This window comes from Talpa occidentalis, unplaced genomic scaffold (assembly GCF_014898055.3).
Source record: "Talpa occidentalis isolate TD23 unplaced genomic scaffold, MPIMG_talOcc4v2.1 talOcc4.12, whole genome shotgun sequence".
NCBI classification, from domain to species: domain Eukaryota; kingdom Metazoa; phylum Chordata; class Mammalia; order Eulipotyphla; family Talpidae; genus Talpa; species Talpa occidentalis.
Window position 1 is genome coordinate 102,472,546 of NW_023601212.1, and position 26,683 is coordinate 102,499,228.

At 66.6% G+C, this 26,683-nt stretch overlaps 2 protein-coding genes across 2 annotated transcripts; both read right to left on the minus strand.

Moving 5' to 3' along the window:
- Nucleotides 1-2,130: 2,130 nt before the first annotated feature.
- Nucleotides 2,131-6,124, minus strand: TEDC2 (tubulin epsilon and delta complex 2). The gene is made up of 10 exons (XM_037508101.2): nt 6,039-6,124; nt 5,852-5,950; nt 5,651-5,721; nt 5,162-5,546; nt 4,688-4,741; nt 4,033-4,126; nt 3,779-3,899; nt 3,593-3,694; nt 3,220-3,410; nt 2,131-2,937 (listed from the first exon to the last, which is right to left on the minus strand). Exons 1-10 carry the CDS (start codon nt 6,122-6,124, stop codon nt 2,803-2,805), a joined length of 1,338 nt encoding a protein of 445 aa, XP_037363998.1. The 3' UTR covers nt 2,131-2,802.
- A 699-nt stretch (nt 6,125-6,823) lies between these two features.
- Nucleotides 6,824-17,795, minus strand: CCNF (cyclin F). The gene is made up of 17 exons (XM_037507764.2): nt 17,763-17,795; nt 16,802-16,956; nt 15,980-16,086; nt 14,958-15,025; nt 14,230-14,423; nt 13,874-13,927; nt 13,436-13,540; nt 13,189-13,266; nt 12,552-12,703; nt 11,690-11,854; nt 11,008-11,131; nt 10,671-10,851; nt 10,340-10,427; nt 9,210-9,309; nt 9,005-9,132; nt 8,665-8,834; nt 6,824-8,386 (listed from the first exon to the last, which is right to left on the minus strand). The coding sequence occupies exons 1-17, from the start codon at nt 17,776-17,778 to the stop codon at nt 7,941-7,943; spliced, it is 2,331 nt and encodes a 776-aa protein (XP_037363661.1). The 5' UTR covers nt 17,779-17,795; the 3' UTR covers nt 6,824-7,940.
- Nucleotides 17,796-26,683: the final 8,888 nt, after the last annotated feature.

The window sequence follows — 26,683 nt, forward strand, 5'->3', positions numbered from 1 at the left end:
CACCCCGGAAAAGACTGGGCGCTGACGCCTCATAGACCGGCCCTGCCTTGGGGCAGCTCTGAGGCCTGATGCTTCAGAGGAGCGGGAGGTGGGTGGGTGTCCAGAGCTGGCGCCCTGCCTGGGCAGAGACGCTGTCGGGAGGACTCGTGAGGATGGAGCGAGGCAGAGGACTGCGTTGTTTCCCGAAGGAGGCAGGCAGGCCCCGGACCGTCCAGGGTAAACTGAGGGAGAAGAGCAGGCGGGCCTGACCTGGGAGGAGCAGGAAGACGGGGATGGGCCCTGGCGGCCTCCCTCGGGCCTGCAGGAGGTGAGGGGCTGATGGGATGACGGGAAACGGGGAGGACCGAGCGAACAGCCCAGAGGGCCCAGGGGTCCCTCTTTGCAGGAAGCTGTGGGTGCCCTGCGGAGTCGGTGCCCCTGCCCAGCCCTCGGCTCAGGACGTGCCCAGGCGGCAGGCGCAGCCAGGTGTGAGCAGGGGCGGCGCTGGGGCGGGTCAGGTTCGGAACCAGCACTCCCCGGCCACCCTCTTCAAGGTCCTTCTGTTTCAGCCTCCAACCCCCTTCTCCACGTGGGAGGGCCCAGTGGGCGCGCGGCACGGGCCCAGCTGGCGGCAGGAGGCGGGTCTGGCCAGCTGGCTGCCGAGGGAGGAAGGCCCAGGCCTGTCGCTGTGTCCCCGGGCCTGAGCGCGTCCCCAGGGAACGCCCGGCTGTCTCTGGGCCGAGGGAGGCGAGCCAGCAGCCTCACCCACCCCGCCAGCCTGGCGCGCCTGGCCCTGCGCCTCCCGAGTCGGGGAGGATCTGTGGGGCATCTGGTGGCTTCTGGGCGGGTGGGAGCAGGCGCCGGGGCTCAGCCGCGGAGGCCGGGCCCCCTCCAGGGAAGGTGGGCCTGTACTCCCACGGCCCCGGGGAGCCGGGCAGATGGCGTGCCGAGCTGAGGGGCTCTCCTCCCAGCCCCCGCCCCGACAGCCGCTCCCGCTGGGCCCAGCCACCTGCCGGGCGCCCCCTGGCCCTGCCCCTCCTGCTGGCACCTAAGAGGCTCTGCCTTCCCTCCCCTCCCCTGCTTGCCTGGGTCGGGGGGCGGCGGCCAGGCCCTGCACGCCCCCACCCGCGTGGAGCCTGTGGGTGGGGTGGGAAGGCACCGAGGGCCCTAAGGGACCTGAGATCTTGCCCACAAACGCCGATGACCGAAACCTGCGGCCGCACCAGGCCCTGCTGCCCTCGCTGAGGCAGGGACAACCCGCGGCCACGGGTCTCTGCCTCGAGGGGCATCCACCCCGCCCGGGCGGGAGGGCGGCCAGGTCCGCGTCCTGCCGCCGCCCGCACCCCCGCGACGCCCGGAAAGGGGAGCGGGGCAATGGGGGGGGGGCGCTGGGCTCAGGCCCCTCCCCGCAGCCCCCTCAGACTCCGAAAAGGCGGGCTTGGGCAGGGGGCGCGCTGCGCCCAGCCCAGGCCGTGGGGCGCCCCGCTGCCGCCGGCGGCCGGGCCGCCGAGGCTGCAGGGGGCTCGACAGGCGCCACGGGCGGGGGCGCTCACGCCCCAGACGGGGGTCGCGCCCTGGGGGGCTCCCGCACTCGGGGCCCGGTCAGAGCGGATGGGTCGGGACGCGGTGAAGCAACGCGAAGCCCGGGATGGTTTGGCCCCTCGCCTGGCTCGCCCGAACTCGGGAGGGGTGGGCGGGCTTCCCCCGGGGCAGCTCCCCCGCCCGCTCCGGGCGTCTGCTGATGGGGCCTCCCCAGACCTCCCAGGTGAGAGCCGCGCACCCGCCGAAAGCCCCGGGTGCACAGCAGCCGGCAGGACCCCACCAGCACCAGCGCCGGCCCAGAGGTGGGTCTGCGCCTCCTGCCTGGGGGCCTGCGGCTGGGCCCGGCCCAGGAAGAGGGCACACGACAGGTGCCGGGCTCACTGGGGGCTCAGGCTCCTCCAGAGCCAGGCATCGGCTGGAGCCCGGGGGCAGCACAGGCGCTGTGGGGCTGGGTGCCCCTTCCCTGGGCAGCAGGCAGAACTGCCCATCTCCTGCAGGCCCCTGGTGTAAGGAGGCCCCCGGGCTTCTAGGCTCCGCACCGGGGGCCCTCACAGCCCACCACCCCAGGCCTGCTGCTCCGGCGGGCTCTTGGGGGACCTGGCTGCTCCGCGAGCCAGCCGCCTCCCGTGTTTGGGCCTTGGTGGGGCTGGCGCTCCATCACCAGTGCCCCAGCGCCAGGACGGGACTAGGACCCACGGGGCCTGCAGCCTCTCCTTCATCTGCCCCAGCCCCAGGGCGACAACCCCTGGCCCCCCATGACGGCAGGGGCAACACGGAGAATTGAGACTCTGCCCTAAAGTCTTTTTTTTTTAAAGATTTACTTATGCATACAAGAACTGGGGTACAGGCCAGAGTGTAGGGGTGAGAGGATTCACCAGAAACAGGCGGATCTACTGAGATACACTGCCGAGGGGAGCAGCGGGGGAACAGGCGGGGTCTGCTGAGCCATGTGGGCAGCGCCCTGGCCGGGGTCTGTGGATCAGACCCAGGCTGCAGTGACCGCTGATAGCTCGATAGTGCTAAGACTTAACCCCTGCACCACCAGGGAGGCTCTTGGCCCTGAAGTGTTAATGGCTTTGAAAGAGCTAAAACAGGTAGCTGAGAGGCCTGCGGGTCTCAGGAGGCCGCAGCGAGCACCATCAGCAGGTATACTGCCCAGAAAAGGGCCTGAGGTCCCTCAGGAGGTGCCAAGGCCGCCCCACAGAAGCCCTCTCCCCAGGGAGCCAGTGGGATTCCCCAGCCAGAGTTCCAGGCAGGGAGGGGCTTAGGGTCTGCAGGGTCTCAGTCAGCGGGCGGGTCCCACAGGACAGACAGGAAGTGCTGGCCCCCCTCGCAGAGCAGGCTGTGCACGGCCCGGCACAGCACCAGGGGCGGCTCCGGTGCCCTCACCAGCGGGAGGAGCTCCTCCATCAGGACCTAGGGTGTGCAGGGCACAGGCCTCAGGCAATCAGACCAGGGCCAGACAGGCCCAGGGGGAAGGTGCCCCTAGGGTGGGGTGTAAGGCCACCGAGTTCCAAGCCCTGCCCCCCAGCTGCCCTGAGTCTGGCACGAGCCCACGGGCACCCAGTCCCCCTCAGCACCCCTTAGTCTCTGGGAAGGTGCAGGCAAGCTCTGGAAGCTGAAACCTCAACAGGCCCCAGAATCTGTGTCTTCATGTGGTGGCTCCCGTCCCGCCCCCCTGCCCTGCTCGGGAAGCACCTTCTCCAGGTGTATCTGCTGCTCCAGCGTGGCCACCCGCAGCTGGAGGGCTGCCAGGGTCTGCAGCTCCCTGGTGCTCGAGTACAGCAGCAGCGGGGGGCTCCAGATGGGGTCTGCGCCCCCCCCACAGGGGGCTGGGGCGCTGAAGGGGCTCCCCTCAGGCCATGACTCCAGCTGCTGCTCCGTCACTGCTGTGGAGGGGGATGTGGCCCAATGGGGCAGCTGCGGCTCACCCCTCCAGCCTCCAGGGGCCGCAGTCTCTGCCTCCTGGGCCAGTCCCCTGCCAGCACCTCTGACTCCTGTACTACTGGGCTACAGTCCCCTGCTCCTGCCACCCCAACTTCAGCATGGTTCAAGCGGGGGGGGGTCTTACCCACGCGCAGCTCCTGCAGCCTGTGCAGACACTGCCCAGCCAGGGCCTGCAGCCCCTCCAGGGTGAGCAGGCTGCGGTACTCCTGCGTCCAGTCTGCCGGGTCTGTGCAGAGGCGGGGGTGGGCTGGTCCCTGCCAGTCCTGAAGCCCATCCCACGCCTGACTTCCCACTCCCAGGGCGCCCTGACCTGCCACGAGCTCTTCCCTCATGCGCAGCTTCAGTAGCGAGCAGGCCTTCTGCAGGCGCCCCACTTCTGCCTGCACCTCCTCGGTACTGAGCCCCGGGCCCCTGGGGCTGGGCCGGCCTGACTGGACCGGTCAGGAAAACTCCGCTATGGACAGGTCCCGCCCTCCCCGAAGGAGGGCTCTTTCTGGAGCTGCTCCTCAGCCCCGCAGGCCTGGAGGCAGGGTCCGCCCCCTCCCCAGGGCCTGGCGAGGATACTGAAGCCTGCATCTTCTGGAGGAACTGTGCTTTGGCGGTGGCGGCGGCACCTGCAGAGTCACTGGGCTGGGTAGAGCTGAGCTGCGCCCATAGGCTGGGAGGCACACGGGGGCCCAGGAGCCAGGGGGAGGTGGTTACCCCAGCTGCCGGGGCTGGGTCTCAGGAGGTAGGCGAGGGTCGGGGAGGGGCCCCAGCCTAGGAGTCAGACTCTGCTGAATGCCAGCGGGGGTCTAGGAGCCTTGGGGGCCGAGAGGACACTGTCCACTTTTATGGGACAGACCTTGCTGCTCTGGGAAACACCAGGAGAGAATTCAAGGGAGCAGGGAGAGGCCGGGGCAGTGCTGGCCAGGAAGAATGACAAGAGCTTCTGGGAGCCCACAGCGCCGGCACCAAGCTGCAGGCCTAGGCCACGCACAGGGAGGACACAGGGCCTCGAGACGCTGTCTGTGAGCGGCTGGACTGGGCACCTGAGGTGGCTGGCGGTCCCAACTGGGTGGGCTCTCAACATGCAGTGTCCCCTGCCCCCCGGAAAGAAAGCAGAGGCCCCCGGGAAAAGCCTCCCCAGCCCAGCCCAGCTGGTGGGACGCCCTGGCCTCCTTGTTGTCCCCAACCCCCAGCGGCCCCCCACTGCCACCCAGCCGCGAGACAGCCTCACCGGGAATTCTGAGCAGCCGCCTTCCTGAAGGCCACGGGCAGCTGCAACAGGGTCCTGCAGGGAAGCCTGGGTCAGGGGGGCTCCAGCCTCCTTCTGGGGGCTCAGGCCCTGTTCCTTGCTCAGGCCAGAGTCAGGGATGTGCTGTGGCACCTGCCCCCCGGACTTGGAGAGGCAGGGGTGCCAGCCCGGCACAGAACACAGGCACCTCGAGCAGGGCCAGGCTCTCCGGGGCTGAGCTGGAGCCCTCGACTGCGAGGGCCAGAGGACACGCCGCTGGCAGCAGAGGAGAGAGCAGGTGGGCCCTTGCGCGTGGCAGGTAGCCCCTGCGCTGCTGCTGTGCCTGCTGCCAGCTGCCAGGCTCGAGGCTCCCCGGCCGGCGTCCAGCTCAACATCCTGCTGTCACCCTGATTCCTGGACTCCTGCTGCCGCCAGGGAGTGAGGCGGGGCCCGCCAGTGAGAGTTTGGGGCACCTACCCCTTCTCCTTGAGCGTGAAAGCTTCTAGGGCCGGCGAGGCTGTCTGTTGGTCCCTGAGGGCTGGTGGGGGCCGGGCGGGTCTCCCCACGCCGGGCTGCCCCCTGGCTGACAGAAGCCGGCGCTCGGATGTCGTGACAGGCAGCCTGGTCTGCAGGATGCCCCTGGGGGGTCTCGCCTCTGGAGCTCCGCTGCCATGGGGGCCTGAGGCCCTGGGTGGGGCAGAGGCCGGGGAGGCGGGAGCCGCAGCCCCGGACCCAGGCTTCAGGCAGGGGCCCGGGTCCCTTTCTCCAGCCTTAGAGACGCCCTTCCGGACGCGCGCGGCCCTCTCCAGGGCGCGCGTCAGCAGCTCCAGCTCCTCGAGGTCTCGCGGGCTGGGCGCGGCCCCTGCGAAGGCCAAGAGTCCTGCGGCGGCCGCCCGCTGTCCGCGAGGGGCGGCTGCCACCGGTGCCGCGCGCAGGCCAGGCGGAGGGCCGCGGGCCGCGGCTTACCTGCAGGCGAGTCCTCCTCCTCCGCTGCGGGGCCCGGGCCTGGCTCCGGGGCCGCGGCTTCCGCGGGCTCCCTGGGAAGAAACACGGAGGCCGCGGCTCGCCGGGGGCAGGCCCGGGCCCAGGGGACCCCGCCGGGTGGCGCCTCCGAGCCGCGCGGCCTCGCAGCCGGCGGGAGGCCGGGCCGGGCCCGGGTTCGCGTACCAGGCCCGCAGCAGCCGCCGGCAGACGCGCAGGCTCCGCTCCAGCTGCCGCTGCCGCTCGGCGCAGGCGTCCAGGGCGCCCCGGAGCTCGGCCAGCAGCCTGGGAGGGACGCAGCGGCGGGTCAGCCCGCAGCCCAGCCGGGCGGGCCCCGCCGCCCGCCGCCCGCCGCCCGCCGCCCGGGCCCCACCGGCGCGAGCAGCCCGCGGGCAGCATGGACGCGGCGGCCGCTCCTCGGATTTGCCGCCGGCGGAAAGCCCCGCCCCTTCCTGGCATGATCCCGCCCCTTCCGGGCCGCCTTCCAATCCCCGGTCCGCCCCCAAGCCCAGCCCCGCCCTAAACCCGCCCCACCCTCGAATCCCCGCCCCGCCCCCAAGCCAGCCCTGCCCTAAACCCGCCCCGCCCCCACGCCCCGCCCCGCCCCCGGGCTCCCGCGCGCCGTCGGGCGGGGCTGGGGGCCGCAGGCCGCGCCCGCCCTCCTCCCGCTGGCCCCGGCGGTGGCCTTGCCCTGGGCAGCGAAGGTGCCCTGAGGCGGCCGGGAGCCGGGAAGCCTGTTGCCTGGGAACAGCCCGGAGGGCGGCGGCCCGCGTGGGCGGGGAGAGGCGGGAGGGTTGGGGGCTTCGGGACACCGGGTGGGCGCCTGGGCAGCGCCGTGCAGCCAGGACACGGCCGATGGGGCAGTGGGCCCTGGAGGGGCGGATGTGCCAGACCCCGGCCGGCGAGGGCTGGGAGCTGAAGCCCCGGGGGTGGGGCAGCGGAGCCCGTCCCCAGAGCCACTGGAGGCTGGCCTGGAGCAGGCGCCCATGGGGGCAGGACAGGACCCCGGGGACACCTGGGGCATTGGGGGCCAGTCCCTAGCTGGTGGGAGTGGTGTGGAAGGCAGGGCCCCAAGGGATGTGCACAGGCCGGGGTGGGAACCGGGCCGCAACCCAGCATGAGGTTCTGTGAGCCCGGCTCTGCCCGCAGGCACGGGTCGCCGCTCAGGAAGACACGTGGCACATGTCGCTGTCCTCATCACATTTAATCCTCACAACACCCCTGTGAGGTAGGTACCACGGCCCATCTTACAGATGAGGAAACAGGCTCTCGTGCCCTGGTGCAGTGCCGACGGGAGAGGTTTGCCGTCCCCACACCCAGGTCCCCTCACCCCCCATGCCCACTGGGGGGTCAGAAGTCTCCGTCCCAAAATGACAGCTACCACGAGACATCAGAGAGCGCGCACATGCACACGCGCACACACACACATGCACGCATGCACACGCGCACGCACGGACACGCGCAGGCACCCGGAAAGCCACCGTCCACAGGACCACCGTGTCCCGGCAGTTCTGGTTCAAAAACATTTGGGGACATCCCTGGCCAAGTGGATCTGGCATTTCAAGAGGAAATAAAACTGACAGCAGGTGCCAGTACTGACCCCTAGGAAGGGGCAGGGGCAGGTTTTGGGGGCCGGGGGTCCCTGAGGCTGGCTCGTCTTTACACACCAGGGGAGGGGAGGGCAGGGCGCTTCCGTCCAGCGAGCCTGCGGAGCCCGAGATGGCTGTCCCGCCTGAGACGCCTGCTCTCCTGGCTCAGCGCCCTGGGAGCACAGTTGCAAGTGACAGCCCTGGGGCCTGGAGCCAGGTTTTTCTTTAGTTGGGTCTAAACAATGTTAAGGATCTGTAGGCTTTTTTTATTCAGCATCTTCTATTCAAAACACACCTTTGCTCTCCTCCCGGAAGAATGAAGGATGGACACGAAAACAGGAAAAGAAGTGGCCAGAAATTCAGTGCACGGAGACATCGACACAGACAGTCGGGGACAGACAGACCACAGTGGGGGGCACACATGCGCTACGGGGAGCAGGCCCGCGGAGGAGGGGCGCCCCAGGGCCCAGGCGGCCAGGGCCTGCACCCAGCCGGGACAGGAAGCAGGACAGACACGGAGAGGACAGAAAGATCTTGCTAGGGGCGGCAGGATGGTGCGGAGGCTGGGCTCCCAGAGGACCCCGGCTTCCCATTCTGACCAGACATTCTGAAGGGTCATGTGATGCCCCAAGACAGACACCTGGCACCCTGGGCACGTGCGCAGGTCTCCAGGGCCCGCCGAAGGCTCACAGCTGTAGGAAGCCCATGTCCACCTCCCCCTCCACGCTGCGGGGGGGCAGGTTCTTCCTCTTCACCCGGCGCGGGGGGAGACTGCCGTCCGGGGAGCCTGGGGAGCGACACTGCAGACACGACTTCCTGGCAGGGTGGTGGCAAGGCCGGGCGCATGAGTCGCTGCCCGGGGACGGCGCTGAGGTAGGTGGCAGGGGACTCCCAGAGCCGCTGACGGAGGAGTACCCTGAGGTGGTGAGGTCCCTGCCCGGTTCCCTCCTGCTGTAGGCAGGCGGCTGGGGCTCCAGGGAGGTAGGCATCTGGGTGCCCGACCCCAAGGCGGGCAAGTCTGGGCCTCCCCCATCTTCTGGGCAGGCCTCCTCGTCGCTGGAGTCCTGGCAGCAGTGCTGCTCGGGGTTCAGGTAGACCACGGTGACGTCAAGCACACCACTGGGGGCCGTCACTGCGGGAGGGGGCGGTCAGGGTCAGCGCAGCCCCGGCCCAGCCAGGGCCGGCTCCCAGGCGCCCGGCCACCACCTTCCCGTCCCCCGTGCCGCCCTCCTCCAAGCCGCCAGCATGACTCGTGGGAGGGCACGGAAGCCAGTGGGGGAGGCCTGGAGGCAGCAGGGAGGCCTGGCTGCTCTGGGGATGCGTGGGCAGAGCCCCAACAGCAGGTCACACAATGCTCTGAGAGCCCCTGCGCCCCCACGCCGGGAGCCCTCACCCCCACCCTGCACTCACCATCGCCCTCCTTCTCGCCCTCGCTCTCCTGGTCGCCCTCATAGCCCGAGCAGTAGTCCAGGCTCCAGTCCAGGAAACTGCCCAGCAGGGTGTCCTCCTGGCTGGACAGCTCTGCAGTGGGCGTGGTGACGAAGCTGCCGCGGTCCTCGTGGGGGCCGTTCTCCCGCTTCCTGCCGGGGGGAGGGACCCGGTGACAGGCAGGGGTGCGGGGGGCTCTCCAGGAGGTGAGGCCGGGAGACCCAGGCGGGCCCAGGAAGGGCCCCCAACAGGCCGGGGTCAGGCCTCCCTGCACGGAGGGTGCCCCTGGGGGCTGGGGTGATGGCCAGGCCGGGATACTAACCGCTTGGTTCTCCTTCCGGAGGGGGAGCTGAGGAAGGCCTGGATCTCCCCGGCGCTGAGGAAAGACGCCGGCTCAGGGCTCTCGTGTTTCACGCCCAGGGCCGCACACACCTGGCCGAAGCTCAGCACCTGAGAGGGAGCAGGTCAGGGGGGATCTGGGGACGCACCCGCCCACCTGGCACCCCAAGCGGCAGGGCGGGACGCACCTCCTCCTGGCTGATCTCCCCATAGCGCTTGTCCTCAAACCGCTGCTTCACGGCCGTCAGGGAGACCTGTCTGTAGTCCTTGGGGGCATCGTCGTGGAAGCTGCAGGCGGAGAACATGTCAGGGGGTGGGAGGGCACAGCATGTGGGTGCCCCGGCCCCAGGACTCGGGGTCGGCATCCCCCCAGCAGCTAGGCCCGCAGCTGTAAGGGGACCAGCAGCCCTGCCTGGGCTGCACCCCAGCTGTGCCAGCTGGCCAGCATGCTCACGGCACGGTGCCACGGCCAGGGGCCCAGGTAGCAGGGTCCCGGCACTAAAGTTGTCCAGACGGGCACGCCAGGGGAGGAGCACCGCCTCCCGCTGAAAGGTGAGGGTGCGGCTTCTTTTGAGGGCAGTTAACACGCTGGCCGGGCGCGGACCCACCCGCCGAACTGTAGCCAGATGAAGTGTAACCTGTATACACGTTTCCAATCTGTCTGGCTTGAAGTGAAAGGAACTCAGGATAGCTATGGGGTGGGGAGAGCCAGCAACTGCGGGAGCCAGGGGCGGGCACTGGCCATGAGGTCGGGCCCGTGGCGGGGGAGTGCGGGGCGCCCGGGCTGTGGCTGGAGTGTGAGCATGTAGGGGGTGGCACGTGGGTCATTAAGGGGCCAGTGCCTTTCTCAGTTCCAGCCTGTCCTGGGAGGGAGACGTGGGAGCCACAGGTCCCGAGGTGGCCAGGGAGTGGCCACGGCAGCAGTGGCAGAGCCTTGAGGGCCGGGGGGGGACGGAGGATCAGGCACAGCCAGGCTGGCCCGGGCTCTGCTGGAACGACTGGGGCCTGGTCCACCCTGAGGGCCAACCGGGACGCACGCCGGGAAGAGGGGCCTGCCCTGGACCCCCCGCAGGGATAGCCTGGGCCCTGGAAGCCACAGGTGAGGCAGACGGAGGAGGGCCCTGGGCCGGGAGGATGGAGGCCGGCCTCAGCGGGTGTGCGGGGGCCCTGTGAGCGGCCCCGAGCCAGAGAACAGCTCGTGCTCCGTGGAAAGAAAGATCCCCTGGTCCATGGGATGGGGCAGGGCCCCGGGACGTCCTGCCTCCTCAGCTAGGATGCGGGAGGGGCTCAGGGGCCCTGAGGGGCAGCGGGGGCTCACCACTTCTGATGCAGGCTCAGGACACAGGGCGTGAGGTCTTCACAGGAGAACCCAGTAAGGTCCCACAGGCGCGTGGGCCAGGGCTGTGCTGGGGGGGAGAGGAGGCAGGAATGGGGGTGCTGTTCCCGCCGGCTCCTGCCCGCCTGCCCCCAGGTTCCCAGTTTTCTGGAGCCCGGGTTGAACACAACCCACACACAGGCACCCGCCCCACCCTGTGGAGGCCGGTCCTGGTCCAGGGTCTCTTGCCCAGGTGACAGACGTGCGCCCTCTCCTCCCTCCACCAACACCGGTGTGCACAGATCCCCGAGCCAGGCACCAAGGGGCTCCTTACTCTGGCCGTGCGTCAGCCTGGCTAGCAGCAGGGCAGCAGCGGCCAGGCGGGCGGGGGCGTAGGCGGCCAGGCCGGTGTGCAGCAGGGACAGCTCACACAGGAAGCTGCACAGGTGCTGGGTACGGGGGGCCTCAGGGACCAGCGCCAGCAGGACCTCCTTGTAATCCACCACGGTGGGGACCTGAGTTAGGGGGCGACGTGGGGGCTCAGCAGCCACCGACTGGAAGGCGGGGTCTCACCAACAGCACCCCACAAGCCAGCCCAGCCCCGGGGCATGCAGGGAGCCCCGCTGGCCCCTCTAGCCGTGGAGCGGCCCCATGGGGGGGGGGCGCCTTACTCGGATCCTGCCCTCCAGGGCGGAGATGACCTCGCCCATCATCCGCACCAGGTCCTCGTACTTGTACGTGTTGTCCGTGAGCCACACGGCCTCCCGGATGGTCAGGATCTCTCTGCTGATAAACCTGCAGCGAGGGCAGGGCTCAGCGCCGAGACCCCTGGGGTCCCTGCAGGCTGTGCCCCTGCTGTGGTGTGAAGGGTGGGACAGGGAGCTGGGTCATCCAGTGCTCCTCAGGACAAAGGAGAGAGCGCCTGCCTGTGCCGTCCTGTGGGCGAGGATGATGGCAGGACCCCAGAACAGGGAAGCCCCAGCTCGGGGCCAGAGGGCGGGCAGTGGGTGTGCCCAGCCAGATGCCGCGGTCACCCCCAAGCAGATGCTTGTCCTGTTCTCTGCCCCCGCCAGCAACCCCAACCCCCACAGGGTCATGGGCCAGGCCCAAGGCCCCTCTGTCCGCGGCTCTGCATCTCCCACCTATGCTGCCGGCTCAGCAGGGGCAAGGCTGGGTGGGACGCCAGGTGCGGGGGCTGAGACGGGTGGGGGCGGGGCAGGTGCTGCTGCTTGCTGGCCAGCCTGGAGCACCTGGCCAGGCAGCTGTCCTGGGGGCTAGGGAAGGCTGCCAGTCCAGGCAGGCACCCACGTCCAGCGTGCCTCACTTCCCGGCAGCCGGAGCAGGGGTCCTCACCGGGTGCAGATGACCATGCAGGCGATGCCCAGCAGCTGGAGCCGGTAGCGGGGCACCAGCCGCCGCCGCAGGTACCGGTCCACGCACTCCACCGTCAGGTGCAGGCACAGGCTCGTGAAGTCCTTCATGGTGGCCACTTCCACCAGCCAATCGATCAGGATATACCTGCAGGAAGCCGTAGCCTGACCACCAGGGCGAGGCCCAGGCCGCCCCCTCCCGCCGGGGCAGGGGAGCGAGCTAGTGGTCAGCTGTGTGTGGCCCGGCCCGCGAGCAGACCAGGCCCGTGCCTTCTGGCAGGGGCAGGTGGCTGCGGCCACCACCCACAAGACTCAGCGCTTGCTGTCATCTCGTGCGCGGGCGAGGGGCACCCGGCTTGCGCCGCGGGCGAGTCAGGCCCAGGGAAGGGACCAGTGTTCCAAAGGCTCACTGAGCTGTACTTGGAGCACAGCGGGGCCAGTCCGCTGCCTCCCCAGAGCCTGCCCGAGCCCCACTGCGGGGAGTCACTCAGGTTTCTGTGTCACCTCCACACCTCGGAGGAAAAGGGGCCGGCAGAGGAGCTCGGGCTGGGCGGGGCTGCCGGGCATGAGCCCTGGGCCTGGGCAGCTCCAGGGCCAGAAGACGTGAGCGTTTGTTGTGACAAGAAGGTGGTCTCGTGGCCGCGGAAATTGGGGCCAGAAATCCCATGATTTTAGAAAGACGCTTGAAAGGCTTTGCATGTTCTGGCAGGAAATAGAGAGCAGACGCTGGGGCAGGCGGGCAATTTCCAAGCTCTGGCGACTCAGGCCTCATGGGCTTGGAGCACACGCGTGCAGCAGTGGGGCCGGCGGGCGCTCTGGCCCCTGTGGCTCTGCCCCACGCTCACCTCATGGTGTCGTTGAGCCCCTTCTGCACGGAGAAGACCTGCTGCTTGCTGACGGCCCGGGAGGCCTGGAACAGCTGGCAGACGATCTCGCTGACCGCCCTGGCCTCCAGTCCAAGCTGGCTCCCGTGCGCACAGGCTTTGGCTAGAGACAGCTGGGCAGAGACACAGGCCGTGTAAGCACCCGCCTTGATCACTGGCCGGGGCTTTGTCCTTCCTGAATGCATCACGCAGGACGTCCTTGTCAAGGGACAGGAGGCATGTGACGGGCATCAGCTGCCATCACAGCCGGATGCAGCCCCTTGGCCAAGTCAAGTCTCTGCCAACATTTCCTCAAGTTCCCTCTCCCATGGCACGACCAAGTGGGCAAGAGCTGCTGGGAGCCCAGAGGACTGGCTTTCACCCCCCAGCCCAGGGGTGGCCAGTGGTTGGTTTGGGGACTTCTCTGCACATTTCCCTTTCATAATGAGCAGGATAACCCCTCGCTTTGGGACACATAACAGATGTGGGCCCTGATCCACCCCCAAGGTGAGGCGGCGCTGGTGGGCAGGGCAGGGGGCAGGGCAGGCTGTCCTTGGCGCACCCGGAGCCCAGCTCCAGCGAGACCCCGTCTGTGTGGGCAGGCCCCGCGGCCCCTCACCTGTGCCTCCCAACAGCCTCTGGCAGCGTAGTCCCTGAGCTTCCGGAAGCTGTGGAGGCACCGTCCAGGGTCTGTCACCTGCCAACAGAGGAGTCGCGCCTTTACACGGCTGTGTCTTGGGGGAAATGCTGAACCCAGCTAAACCCCCAAGTACCCAGGAGGCCCCGGCTGCGTCTTTCCCAGCCCTTCACCCCCAACAACGTGCTGGGCCAGCTCCTGAGGGCACCGACCCCCCAGGCCCACTCACGTCCGTCGTCCTGTCGCTTTCCCAGAGGAGGTACGAGCTCGCTAGACACCCGTGATTAGCAGACTCTTCGAACAGGTCCCGGGCCTGCCGCTTCCTCTCCTCATCCTAGAAAAGCGCGGCCGTCTGGCCTTGTCTTCTGCTTCCCACTGCCATCCTGGCACCGTGTCCCTCAAGTTGCCCTCATCACTAACACGAGTGCTCGAGGCTAGGGCAGAGGCTTCTCTGGGAGAGAGCACTGGTGGCCGCTGGCCTCTGCCGGCTCTGCACTGCCTCAAGAGGGCTGGGGCTGCCTCAAGCCCTGGCACCCCTGCTGCATGGCCACGTCCTCCCTGGTGCAGGCGAGGAGGCTACGCACAGTGGACACCGCTGTGGCGAGTGGCTCCCGAGCTCACCCAAGCCAGGCACGCACCGAACTACCGTCCAACAGGACAGACTCACCTCAAAGAGACTCAGCACTCGGCCCAGGCAGTGCAGGATGGATGCCCTGTGGGCCTGGGATAGAAGTGAGACATGTGACGTCAGCACAGAGCCCCCACCCACTGGCAGCCCTGACCCCCACCTGCTCCCCTGGCTGCACGGACCCTGCGCCTAACAGTCAGCGTCTCTCAGGGGCCCCTTGCAGGATCCAGCCTGCTTCCAAGGCCCTGCTCCCCCCAGGTGCTGGAGACGCCCTGGTCTGCACCTCAGTTTTCTGTGCCCCCATGGCCCCAGGCCGGCTCGGCCTTACCTGCAGGTTACCTTGCAGCCCCCACCACCTGGACCCCCACACAGCTGTGCGCCCTCGCCGGGCTCACCCTCTGCAGCTGGCACTCCGCCCGCAGGCTCTCATGCACCACGGCCTTGCAGCAGCTCCCAGACACAGACCACGGTGGGCGGATGAACAGCCAGATGAAGGGGGAGGCGCCAGCGCTCAGGCGTTCGGCCAGGCTGAAGAAGCGCGAGGCCTTCAGCCCGTTCACCTCGGCCCGCGCCTCATCGGACACGGAGACTGTGGGACACAAACCAAGGTGGCGCTGCAGCGGGACCATCTGCCTGGCCCTCGCGTGGACCCTGACGCCCGCTGCGGAGCCTGGAGGGGACACGTGTGGTCTCGACCACAGCGCGGTTGGAAGCCGAGACAGGCCCACTCGGGGTGCTAAGCACAGGCAAGAGAGGCCTTGCCAGGACGTCCTGCTCTGACTCGTGTCACTGACCCCCTAGAGTTCCAGAGGCCGGCAGCCAAGCAGAGAAGCCAGCTGTGCCGTCACCCAGGGGTGGAGGCCGGGGAAGAGCAGGCTGGCCCAGGCAGCCCCCAGCCTCTGCACAGCCCCAGCTGGCCGGTCAACACTAAAGGGCGGGTGAAAGGGCCTGTCCCCAGCTCCAGAACCATAGCTCATCAATGGGGCCCTTGGGGGGCAGCTCCAGGCACAGGTTTCTGGGAGGGGTGTTAGGTGATGGTAGATAGCAGCTCAGCGCCAAGGCTGGGGCGCTGCAGCCTCTGACACTGCAGCCTCGGCCCGGCCACCCGCCCGCCAGGACTCACGGCCTTCGTTGTATAGGTAGGCGATGCCCAGCTTCACAGCAGCCTCGAAGTTCCCCTTCTCGGCAGCCCTGCAGCGTTAACACACCAAACACAGCGTGACTTGACTCCACAGATGTGGATCACAGTACGTGAAACAGGGTGATGTGTTTTTGGGACAGATAATCTACCGCACTGTTGACACCAGATGTCAACCTTCCCGGACGGGCCTTGAAATAAAGACCCCAGCCCCAGAGGTCAACAGGTCATAAGCCCCTTCATGCGAGGCTCTGGCCGGGAAGGCAGGAGCAGAGAGCGGGCTGCTGGCATCCAGGCCAGGGCTGCGGGACACTGGGGTGACTGCAAGGGACTCTGGCAGCCTGGAGACGGCTCCCCGCCAGGAACCACCCCTGGCTGACCGCCGCCTGCTAGCAGCGAATCATGCGGCTGGAGCCTGTGACAACCACCAACCCGAGTGGAGCGTGTTTCAGTAGAGACACGTCCACCGCCGGGAAGCCACCCGTGGGGCGCATGGGCGTCGCGCCCTGGTGGCCACTGACTCTGGCTATTCCTAGGTGGACGAGGGCAGCAAGATGCATCGCCTGGAGGCTGCGAGCCTTTCTCAATGTGGTCCCAGGAGGACAGACCCTGTTGAGCCGGCAGCTGCTGAATGAGGGGGCTGCAGCCCTGGCAGGAGTGGGCTCCGCCAGGAGGGAGGTGCAACGGGACTATGCACGGCGTTGACCAAGGAAACCCAAAAAGCAAGGGCTGGGGAGGGCCCACAAAGGTCACCAGTATTAGGGTCACGTGGGGAGCCAGAGCCTCGGGGGCCTCCAGTGGCACCACCCTGAAGACTGAGCGGAGCCGCGTGTCTGGGGTGGGGACTGAGGACAAGGCGCTGGATGCCGTTGTAGCTCATGAGGAGGCGGACAGTCCCCAGGCACTCCCAGGGGATGGGCAGGGGCGACATCAAGAGGAAAATTGATCTTGGGCCCAGCTAGCGCGCAGACTGGCAGGCCAAGCGGCCGCCCCAGGAGCTGGCATACCTTTCAAAGAGCTTGAGGTTCTTTGGAGACGGCCATAGCTCCTGGAAGCTGGCGCACGCCCACACGCTGGCGTGGTTGTCCACCAGGTACTTCAGGTGGGAGTGCACCTGCGGAGCAAACCAGGGTTGTCTCATAGGGCGGCCACAAGGCCCGCTCCTGGGGTCTCGCAGGCACCTCCCTGCCGAAGAGCAAGGCCGCAGGCTCAGTGTCAGAGCAACAGCTGCTTGGATAGAGAAGAAGCCCCAGAAGTCTCTCTGCAACTCTCGGGGACAGTCATACTGGCACAACTCCGAGGCTAACTCCAAGGGGAGAGAGTGGCCTCTCCACTGGGGCCCAGAGGAGGCCGGGCCGGAGTTCGGCAGCCAGGGCCTGGCACACACTGGGAGCCCGCGTCCCAAGGGCTAGAGCTCCCACCTCCCCTGCAGCTTAGCACCTGGGGTGTGTGCTGGTGGCACAGGTGGTGGCCCTGGGAGCCAGGAAATGGGGAGCCATGGAAGGTCACTGCAGCCTGGCTGTGCAGCCCAGGCCCAAGGGAGGCTGCAGCTCTGACCGCCACAGCCCGAGCTGAGCATCACGGGGGACCTGTCCCCAAGAACAGTCTTACTTCCTGTGATACTGTCTCGTTTCCTAACGGGTGGAAGTCCCCCCCTATGGGAGAGTTTTCTCTGTTAAGAGTCCCAAGGCCCAGTGGGCCCCACACAGGGGCTGTCCTGCGAGCCTCTGCCAAGACCCCACCCGCCCCTACCCACCACATCGGTGAGGCTCTGTCCTGAGATTTTGGACATGGAGGTCATGGGCCCCACAGCGCCCGCGGCCACTTACAGCTCGCACGGCCAGGATGTCGCCGACCGAGAGCCACTTCAGCACATGGACGAGCACATCCTCTGGGAGACCCAAGAGGGTGAGGTTCCGGGGCCGCCTTCGCACTCTCCGCCTCGCAGGATAGCAGAAACACTTGGCGCACCTGCAGTGGATCACTGGGGGCACGCCGGGCCGTGAGGAGCGGAAAGGGGCCGGGACCCCAAGTCAGCACTGAAGGCCATGTAGCAGCCCCGCCAGAACCACCCAGCTCCACCCCAAAGACTCAGAGAAGGAGCAGAACCGGGTTACTCAGGGACCGTGCAGGCAGGGAGGCAGGTAACTTGGCTTCTGACCCAGGGCCCAGATGAAAACCAGGAGAGAGAGGCTGGTGAGGGCAGCTGCCCCGGCATCCCCCCAGGAAGCCCTGGCCCCGCTGCTGTCTGCGGCCACCAGCAGCGCCAGGGCCAAGTTAACGCGGCAGGAGCCTCGGTGCGCAGCGGGAGGGGGCCGGAGGCTGCGCTTGGGGGCAGGCAGGAGCGGGCGCCGGGCTGTCAGAGCTGCCCGCGTCCTCTCCCCACGCCCGCCCCCTCCTCCAGCCCGGCCCCTCCGCCCCCGGGAGGCCCAGGTCTCGGCAGGGCCCTCGCCGCGCGCCCCGTCCCTGACCCGCCCTCCCTCCCGCGGACCTGGCCGGGGCGCGGGGGGCCCTCGGCAAGCGGACAGCGCTGCGCTCGCGGGCCCCGACCCCAGCGACCCGGCGGCTCGCCCGAGCTCCCGCGGCCGGGCTCCAGGCCGGGCGCCCAGGCGCGGGCGGCACAGCCCCGAGGCGCGCCCGCCCCGCCGGGCATTTAAACCGCGCGCCGGGCAGCGCGTCCGGGCGAGCCGCACGCCGGGCCGGAGGGCGCGAGCCCGGCCCGCTCTGCCTCCGAAGGCCCCGCGCGCGCCCGCCCGCCCGCCCGCCCGCGCCCGCCCGCGCCCCGCTCACCGCCGCCGCTGCCCATCCCGCCGCCGCTGCCCGTCCCGCCGCCGCCGCTGCCGAAGCGCGAGCGCCCGCCGGCCAGAGCGCGCGCGCCCTCCGCGCAGGCGCAGACCCGCCCCGCCGCCCGCCCGAGTTTTCAAACGCGCCCGGGGCTCCCATTGGCCGGCCCGGGGGGCGCTCGCCGCGGGGCCGCCCCACCCCGCCCCGCCCCGCCCCCGCCCGCGCCGGCCGCCCGCGATTGGCCCCGTCGGGACGCGAATTCGAACGCCGGCGGCTGATTGGCGGAGCCCGCGCGCCGCCCCGCCTCCCGAGCCGGGCCGCCCGGAGCGCTGGGGGCGGGGCCGGGCCGGGGCGGCGCGGCGGGGTCCGGCGGCCGGAGCGCGCGAGGACGGCCCGCGCCGCGCGAGGGCACCCCAGGGGCGGCGTAGGTCCCAGTGCAGAAAGTGGAGGCCTGGCGCCCCAAGTCTGCTCCCGCATCAGCCGGCACGCTGAACCCCTTCCCCAGGCCCTTCCTCGGTCCCTGTCCCCCACCCCTAAGGCACCCCGAAACCTTCAGGGCGCTGGGCTGTGCCTGGCTCCAGCCCTCCGGAGCAGGAGACGCGGGACCCGGGGCTCGCGCCCCAGGGAGGAAGCGGGGACACCCTGAAGGAGGGCTGCTCCCCAGGGGTCCCGCGGCCCCCCTCCCCCGCGCCCCCTGCGCCCCGGGGGCTGGAATTGGCTACTGTTTCCCGCCCTGTTACTTTGTGTCCTCGGGCCGCGGTGTGGGCAGCAGCGGAGTCCTGGGGCGCCCCGGTCCTCCCCGGGGCGGTTATTCCAGGGCGAAGCGGCCCTGCTCACCTGCGTCCCCAGGCGCTGGCCGGGGTCCCCAGGGGAGAGAGGGGCCCCTTGCCCGCCCGGCCCCGCGAGGGGGAAAGGGCTCTGGGAAGGCCTGGACTGGGGGTTCAGGGAGGCTCCCTGCTGGAATAAGATGGCAGTGGGGGGCCTGTGGGTGAAAGGACATTCAAGGGGGGGAGCGTAAGGAAAAGGGGAGTCAAAGGGGAGCCGGCTGGGGGCATCCCTGGGGGATGCCCCCCAGGAAGGCAGAGAAGGGCCCACGGAGGCCAGATGAGGTGGACAGGACACCCACAGCACGGCCCGGGGCAAGGGAGGGGAGATGGGGGGCCGAGGCTCACAGCGCTCTGCCCCCGCCTCACTCCTGAGATTGCTGCTCCTCAGCCCTGGAATTTCAGATTCAATGGTTCTGGGGTGGGGCCCAAGAACCTGCATTTCTAATTGGTTCTGGAGGTGGGATAGAACCTTCCTGAGTAGGTCCTGGCTCTGGCCCGGGACCGCGGAACAACACCCAGGACCCGTGGGAGCAGCAGCCCTGGGGTCAGCTCGCTGCCTGGGGAGGGGCGAACTCCCGTGGGGGGGGCATGCAGCCTTACCCCTAGTGTTTGCAGGGGCCAGGCAGGTGGTGCCCCACAAATCCCGAGGGCTGGCAAACCCCCCTTCCTGCCACACCCCCAGGGACCCCCTCCATGGCACATCTCAGGGAGGTCTGGTGGGGCTCCAGGGAATTCTTTCCACCAGGCCACCCCTATCCCCTGCCCCAGAACTGACCTCCTGGGCCCACAAGCTGCCTCCGGCCCTATAGCCATGGCAGGCGCTGGCATGGTTTACGGAGGATGGGATTTGATTCGGAGGTGGGTGAGTGGGGAGCCAAGCCGCAGGGCACAGGCGCTGTGGCCCCCGGCAGTCGGAAGGCAGTCTGGAAGATGTTCTTGCGGGGGGCCTGGCCGACAGAGTGATCTGCTCCGGGCTGCTCCAGGACCCCAATGCTTGTGGGGCATGGGTGGAGAGGAGGCAGAGGGGGTGAAAGAGGGAAGGCCTCTGGGGTCTTGGCAAAGGCCCACCCCCTCTTGTGCACCCCCAGGGCAGCTCCCCAGCTCTGGTGGGATCCAGCTGTCTGCCCTCAGGGACTGGGCACTAGCTGGGGCCAGAGGGGCTCCCAGGGGGTATGGGGCTTGCTGTGGGCCCTGCGGGTGGCGTGGCCTTGGTGGCCCTGCTCCCCTCTCTGTGGAGTGCAGACACCGTGTGTGCTAGGAACGCTGCGGGGGCATTGCCATGGAGACGCAGGGCGCCTGAGTGCGCTTTTCCCAAAGTCAAGCAGAGCGGCACTCCAGAAGGCAGCTTCAGCAGTGCCCCCCACACCTAGATGCACTCCCCGTGGCCAGCGGAGGCCGTCCAGGCAGGCAGTAGTGCAGCAACCCCTGGCGCTCCCCTTCCAGGACGCTGCCTGCAGAGAGGTGCCCATGGCCATAGGCCCGGGGCTGAGAGAGTGGCCCCTGGGCGGGGACTCCACCCTGCCAGCCCGCATGGGGGCCCTTGTCTGTCTCCAGCAGCCCAGTGCCCCTCCCCACTTGTTCTTCTTGGTCCAGAAAGCACTCCAGGCCCCCAGGAGGCTGCAGGCCTTGGCCTCTGCCCCGCACCATGTCCTGCCCTCCCCTGGCCTGTGAGGCTCCCCCTGCACACAGGCCAGGCCCTAGGAGCCCAGGAGAAGCCTTCTTCCAGGCTCTCTGGGGTGTAAGGGCAAAGGGATGTTTTAGCTGACTTTGTTAAGATTTATTTATTTAAAAAAAAGATTTATTTATTTATACAAGAACTGGGGTATAGGCCAGAGGCGCGGGAGGGTGAGAGGATTCACCAGAGCCAGAGCGGGGAGCAGAGCAGGCAGAAGGACCGAAGGACACTGCTGAGGGGAGCAGCGGGCGGCAGGAGAGGTCTGCCGCGCCCTGTGGGAATCTGCCTGGCCGGTGGGATGGAAATCCCTGCTGCAGAGGCTGGGGATGGCCTCACAGCGCTGCGCTCAACCCGCTATGCCACCAGCGGGGGCCCTTAGCTGACTTTTTAAAAAAACACACACACTTTGCAAATGTTAACTTCCTTAATCCTCCAAGACTTCAAGGAAACAGGAACACTCTGAAGCCAGCAGAAGGAAGCTCCGAGGCCCCTGGGCTCTCCTTGCTCAGTGGGAGGGAGCCCCTCGAATCCCCAGGGCAAGTCCTGGGTCTTGGCCGTGGGGCTCAGCCTCGGCCTTGGAAGCTCCCCGGAGCCAGGGCTGTATCACCGGCCACAGGGCTGAGGAGCATCCCCAGGCTCTCAGAGAGGCCCTAATCTGCAGGTGCCACACTGTGGCAACCCCAGCCCCAGCAGGAAATGACAGGAGGGGCCCCCTGGCGCCCTCTGCTGTCCCTGCCCAGCTCCAGGGGACACTGAGCCGGGTAGCCCAGACCACTGACCCCCCCACAGTGGGCGCAGATCCACAGGTGAGGGTGTGGCACCCAGCCCAGCCCAAACGGGGGTGGGGGGTGTATGTGGTTGCCCCGCCCCAGCACCAGAGAGCCTAGCGCCCTCCTAGAGGCCAAGGCTGGGCCCAGCTCACCTGCAGGTCTGCAGCTGTGGGCCTGCATGTCCAGGGGTGGGTCACCAGGGATCTGGCCCACGGGGGTCCCACAGCTCTGCATCATGACAGGCTCTCCAGGCCCACCGTGCACCCCACAGGGTGTCAACCTGGGAGCACAGCTGCCATAGAGGGGCCGTCCGCCTCCCCCACCTGGGCCTCTGCTCTGGGTACACACACAGAGGCCTCATGCCAGCACATGCAGCCGTCCCATGAAGGGACAGTTTGCTCTGGGGGGCAAACATGGGGCTCCAGCCCTTATCTGGCACCCCTCCTGCTGTCCCCTGGCAGGAAACCTGAGGGCCGCCTCCTGTCACCTCGCGAGTGTATGGTCAAGGGAAGGTCCTCGGGCCTCCCTGGTGTAGCAGAGGTTGAGCGCTGGGTTGCGAAGCTGCCCGCAGCCTCTGCGGCGCCAGTTTGATCCCCGGCTGCTCCCCGGCCACCAGAGGAGGGTCCCACATGGCGCGCAGACCTCTCCTGCCGCCCGCTGCTCCCCTCAGCAGTGTACTTCGGTCCTTCTGCTTGCTCTGCTCCCCGCTCTGGCTCTGGTGAATTCTCTCACCCTCCCGCACTTCCGACTGTACCCAGTGCATGTATAAACAAACAAATAAATCTTAAAAAAAAGAGAGAGAAGGTCCTGACCGTGTCCTTCTTATGAGTGTTTTCTTTTTTTTCCTTTTTTTAAAGATCTATTTATTTATTTATTTATTTATTTATACAAGCACTGGGTACAGTCAGAAGCGTGGGAGGGTGACAGAATCCACCAGAGCCAGAGCGGGGAGCAGAACAGGCAGACTTGACGAAGTACACTGCTGAGGGGAGCAGCAGGCGTGGCAGGAGAGGTCTGCGCGCCATGTGGGACCTTCACTGGCGGCTGGGGATCAAACTGGCGCTGCAGAGGCTGCGGGCAGCTTCGCAGCCCAGCGCTCAACCACTGCGCCACCAGGGAGGCCCTCTTATGAGTGTTTTCAGTGGAGATTCCTTGTAAAATATTCCCACAAAGGAACTGGAATGGGAGGCTGCCCCTGGGGACCCCAGACCTGTGCCACCAGGTGCGCCTCACAGAGGCAGGCCCTCCTGTGCCTGCTGCCTTCTGCACTCACCTTTGTGGCTCACAGCAGGGCCCAAGGACCCTCCTCCATCCAAAGGGTGGGTCTGCTCTGGCTGCACAGCTGCTTCCTGGCTTCTGGGAAGGTGGCTGCCTCAGGTCTGGCTGTTCACCCAAAGTTCTGCCCATGAGGGCCACCTTCAGCTCTTAGCATTGTTACAGGGCAGGTGGAGGGGCACCCCAGTCCCCGCAAACCTGCCTGCTCTGTATAAGTTCTGCCATCTGCAGCATCAATACAGAATATATGAGACTTTAATACAATTAGGAAACAATACAGGTAAGGCAAAGGATATAGTTTCTAAATCAAGCACCCAAAGTGACCCGTCCCCTTGTGAGTAAAAGTCCACCCAAGCAGGACTGGCCCAGAGCAAGCCCGAAAGCTGCCACAAGTCTGAAGCATCTTCCAGTGGGGACCCACAGAAAAGGATCAGAAACAACCAGACAAGCCTGGGAGGAAAAGAGCAAAATCAAAATCAAGACAAAAACCGCCACGGTCACCTCCCCGTGGGCCTCTCACCCACATCTGTGTCACCCCCTCCATGACCCAAATGCCAGCGCAGTTTCCTCACGTGTCTCTCGGCTCCATGTGCCTCCTCCAGGTCTCCTCCTGGCTCTATCCTGCTTCCTTCTTTCCTCAGTCTCCTCTGCAGCTTCTTCCCTCTCTGCTCAGCTCCACCCTCCTTTGGGTGGAGGGAACCTGGAACCTCCCCCTTTCCTGGGGACCCCCCTGTTACAGCATGACAGCCCCAGCTGGCCGCGCTGGCTCCCCAGGCTGATGCTGGGGGAGGAGGAGACATGTCTGGAAACTCGCCATGGGCCCCCTCCCCCTTCCTCATTGAAGCAGCTGGTCAACTCCAGGCTCCGCCACCTGGAGAGCAGGGTGCAGAGGCTGTGACAGGTGCAAACCAGAAAGCCGCCAGACTGTCTGTGTAGGGAAGGGGTGGAGGCATGTGCAGGGGCTTTGCAGGAGGACGGCAGGGCCCTAGAAGTAGTGGTGCCTGGGGACAGACGTCCCCTGGCTAGAGGGAGCCCCTGGGACACACAGGTGACACCGTGGAGATGCTTCAAATCTCTTACCTTTAAATATGAAGGCTTCTGGGGCCTCGTTGGTGGTGCAGGGATAAAGTCTCAGCAGTAGGATGCTATCGGTTCAGTCCCAGCCAGGGAGCTACCCACATGGTGCAGCAGACCGCTCCTGTCTCCCCGTTGCTCTTTTTTAAAAAAGATTTCTGCTAGATTGCTTTTATCAACTGTGCCACTGTTCTCAATGTGCTTTATTTTATTTATTTATGAGTTAAAGCAATTTGATGTTTAGTACTGGCTGTGTTTAACAACCGGCTCACAAATTCCTTGGTAATGCACCATTGGCCCTGCAGGGGCCAGGACGGGCTGGCGCCAGGCGCTGGGGGGCATCTGCCTGCAAGGACTGAGCTCCCAGCAGGGCTTCACCTCGCCCGAGGGCGCTCACAGACTGCCTGGCAGCCCAGTCACGCCCGTTCTGTCTCTGCAGTCTGCAGAATCCTCAGAACACCTGGTCACCAGCACACAGGTGCGGGTCAGGGCAGCAGGGTCTCCATCTGGTGAGAGGAGCCTCCCACGCACTGTCCTCATGATGTCCTCAGATCTCTGGCTGCTCAATATCCTTAGAGGATTCCACTTGCCGCATCACACACTCTCGAGGGTGGAAAGTCTCAGCTCTGAGGCCAGTCCACGGTGGGGGGTGCCCTCCAGCTGCTCAGAGGTAGGTGCAGAGTAGGTGGGGCTGGGTTTAGCCAGTGCCAAGGTTTTGCCATTAAAGCTCAATGCTGAGGGCCTCCCTGGTGGCGCAGGGGTTAAGATGCAACCTATGAAGCTGTCTGCAGCCTCTGGCCAGGGAGCTGACCCGCAGGGCGCAGCAGACCTCTCCTGACTCGCCCACTGCTCCCCTCAGCAGTGTGTTTCAGTAGATCTGCCTGTTCTGCTCCACACTCTGTCTCTGGTGGATCCTCTCACACACACCCCCCCATACCCCACACCTCTGGCCTGTGCCCTGGTTCTTGTATGCATAAATAAATAAATCGTTAAAAAAAAAAACAAAACAAAGTTCCATGCTGAACTGATGGTCAAATTCAAGGGGTCATCAGCGTGGTGGGCCGTGGCTCCCGGCCAGGTGAGGAAGCAAGCGGGATGCAGGGCAGGCTGATGGGCAGTGGAAGGTGCTGTGGCCAGTGACTGGAAGGCAGGGAGGTCATTTCACTGGGGACGATGGGGCAATGGGAGAGAGGTGATGGGAGTCAGGACTAGGGGTTCTGCAGGCTGCAGTCTGGGGTTCTGGAGGCTCAGCTACTGGAGGGCTCAGCTACGGAGCTAGTCCAGCTGCAGAGCTGACCACAGAGCACGGGAGCACTGACGTGGAGGGAGGCTGGGTGCTCTCCTGGAACATGGTCACGTTTTTACTGACAAAATAATCACAGGTGCACATCATTTTTAATGGAAAGAATGAGGAGGGATGAACCCCCCCCCCAAACTACGCAGAATTTCCTTAAGCTCAAGATTATCTTAAACTGAACAATGTACGTGCGCTCGCGAGGCAGGTCTTTGATTCGGCCCGGTGTCGTTCCCAAGGCGAGGTCTATGCGTGTACCTTTTTTGAGGAAAGCCTCCATGTTGGTAATTAGAAGGTGATTTTTCACACAGCCACGCAGTGGGTTCTCATTCAGTCATTCACACGTTAGCACATGAGAACACCCAATTACGTGGATAGGTTAAAGGGGGAAACAATCAGCAGGAAGCCACAGACATAAAATGACCATCTTCTCTTTCACAATCACTATTTTCAACTGCGCGTGGAACACACAATTTGAATCTTTTACAGTCGGTGAAACTCATGTCCGGCACCCCGCTTTCCTTGGAGAGCTACCGCCCACAGCTGGGACTTAAACCCCGGGGCACTTTGCGTCCCCAAGCCTCAGCCACCACCGCACCTCACTGAGTCTTCCAGGAGCCGTGGGCACCTGTGTCTTTACCCCGTGGGCCTTCACCCCGCCGCCACTCCCAGCGTCCCCTCCCGCCCCTTCCGTGGCGCCTGCAGCGACGGCGGACATGCGAGCCCAGGAGCTGCCGGCGGGCCGGCCCACGCGCACGCGGACCCTGGACCGAAGCAAGAGAAGCAGACAGCATGGGCGGGTGGGCCTCGGCTCAGTCAGGGAGCACAGCAGCCGGGCCAGGGGCTGAGCGTGCTGGGGAGGGAGGCTGAGCACCGTGTAGCTGGTGCCTCTCTGAGCTGCCACAAGCCTGGGTGCGGGCTCCTCCTTGCCAGGCGGCTCAGGTCAGGCCCGACCGACAAGGGTGCCCCGCGGCGGAGGGGAGAATCCACACCCCGTGCCCTGCGTCTGGTCACCCCAGGCACCCTGCGGCCCCAGAGCACGCAGGACCCCTGGTGTCTTTTTTTTTTTTTTTTAAAGATTTATTTATTTCTACAAGCACTGGGCACAGTCAGAAGCGCGGGAGGGTGAGAGAATTCACCAGAGCCAGAGCGGGGAGCAGAGCAGGCAGAAGGACCGAAGGACACTGCTGAGGGGAGCAGCGGGCGGCAGGAGAGGTCTGCGCGCCATGTGGGACCCCTGCCGGGGGCCGGGGACCGAACCGGCGCTGCAGAGGCTGCGGGCAGCTTCGCAACCCAGCGCTTAACCGCTGCGCCACCGGGGAGGCCCACCCCTGGTGTCTTCATCTTCCACACACCTGTTTTGACTCTCCCCTCCTCGCCTCTTCACCTGGCACCCCGCTGATTTCCAAGACCTGGGTCAAGAGATATTGTCTGTGGGCTTGGCCCAGCCGCCCAACCCCCCGCGGGCCCCGGCTCTCCTCTGTAGGATTTGGCTCCATGCCGGGAAGGGCAGGCAGGGCTGCCATCTACATCTCCGGGGCGCGTGTCACTCAGTGGGCATCTGCTAAGGGAAGTGAGGCTCCTGCCTCCCAGGTGTCCCCCCCTCCACCGCGCTGCCCTTACACCCGAGACTGCCCCACAAATCTATACCAGCCAGTCACCCGGCCAAGCAGAAATGGGGGCCGCCGGCCCTTAGGGCAACCACGCTCCTGCGGGTGCCAGTGGAGCCTGGCCCTGGCCCTGCTCCTGGGTGCTGGTGTGGCCTGCCACGCCGCCCTCGGGGTGCACCCTTGAATGGGAACCGAGGACACTGGCGGGAAGTGCCCTTGGCCACAGGAAAGCTCTGCCGGGGCCCTGGTTCTTCCCTAAATTGAATATTGGTCTCGCCAACATGTGATGCCAACATCCAGTGCGGCACAACGCGGCCCCAGGGAAGGCGCCAGCACGTTGGCAGAGAACCCCTCGCAGAGTCCTCCCGCAACACTCGGCCAGACTGTCAGAGGCAACGCCAG

What these genes read in the sequence shown, in the direction of transcription:
- TEDC2 (XM_037508101.2), bottom strand. Translation starts at nt 6,124, where the DNA reads ATGCCAGGAAGGGGCGGGGCTTTCCGCCGGCGGCAAATCCGAGGAGCG. An exon ending in GCTGCAGGAGCTGCGCGTGG is followed by an intron (nt 3,411 to 3,592) that starts GTAAGACCCCCC and finishes CCCCCTCCACAG; the next exon opens with CAGTGACGGAGCAGCAGCTG. An exon ending in AGCAGATACACCTGGAGAAG is followed by an intron (nt 2,938 to 3,219) that starts GTGCTTCCCGAG and finishes TGCACACCCTAG; the next exon opens with GTCCTGATGGAGGAGCTCCT.
- CCNF (XM_037507764.2), bottom strand. An exon ending in AACCTCAAGCTCTTTGAAAG is followed by an intron (nt 15,026 to 15,979) that starts GTATGCCAGCTC and finishes TTAACGCTGCAG; the next exon opens with GGCTGCCGAGAAGGGGAACT. An exon ending in CTGAGCCTGCATCAGAAGTG is followed by an intron (nt 9,310 to 10,339) that starts GTGAGCCCCCGC and finishes CTCCGCCTGCAG; the next exon opens with CTTCCACGACGATGCCCCCA.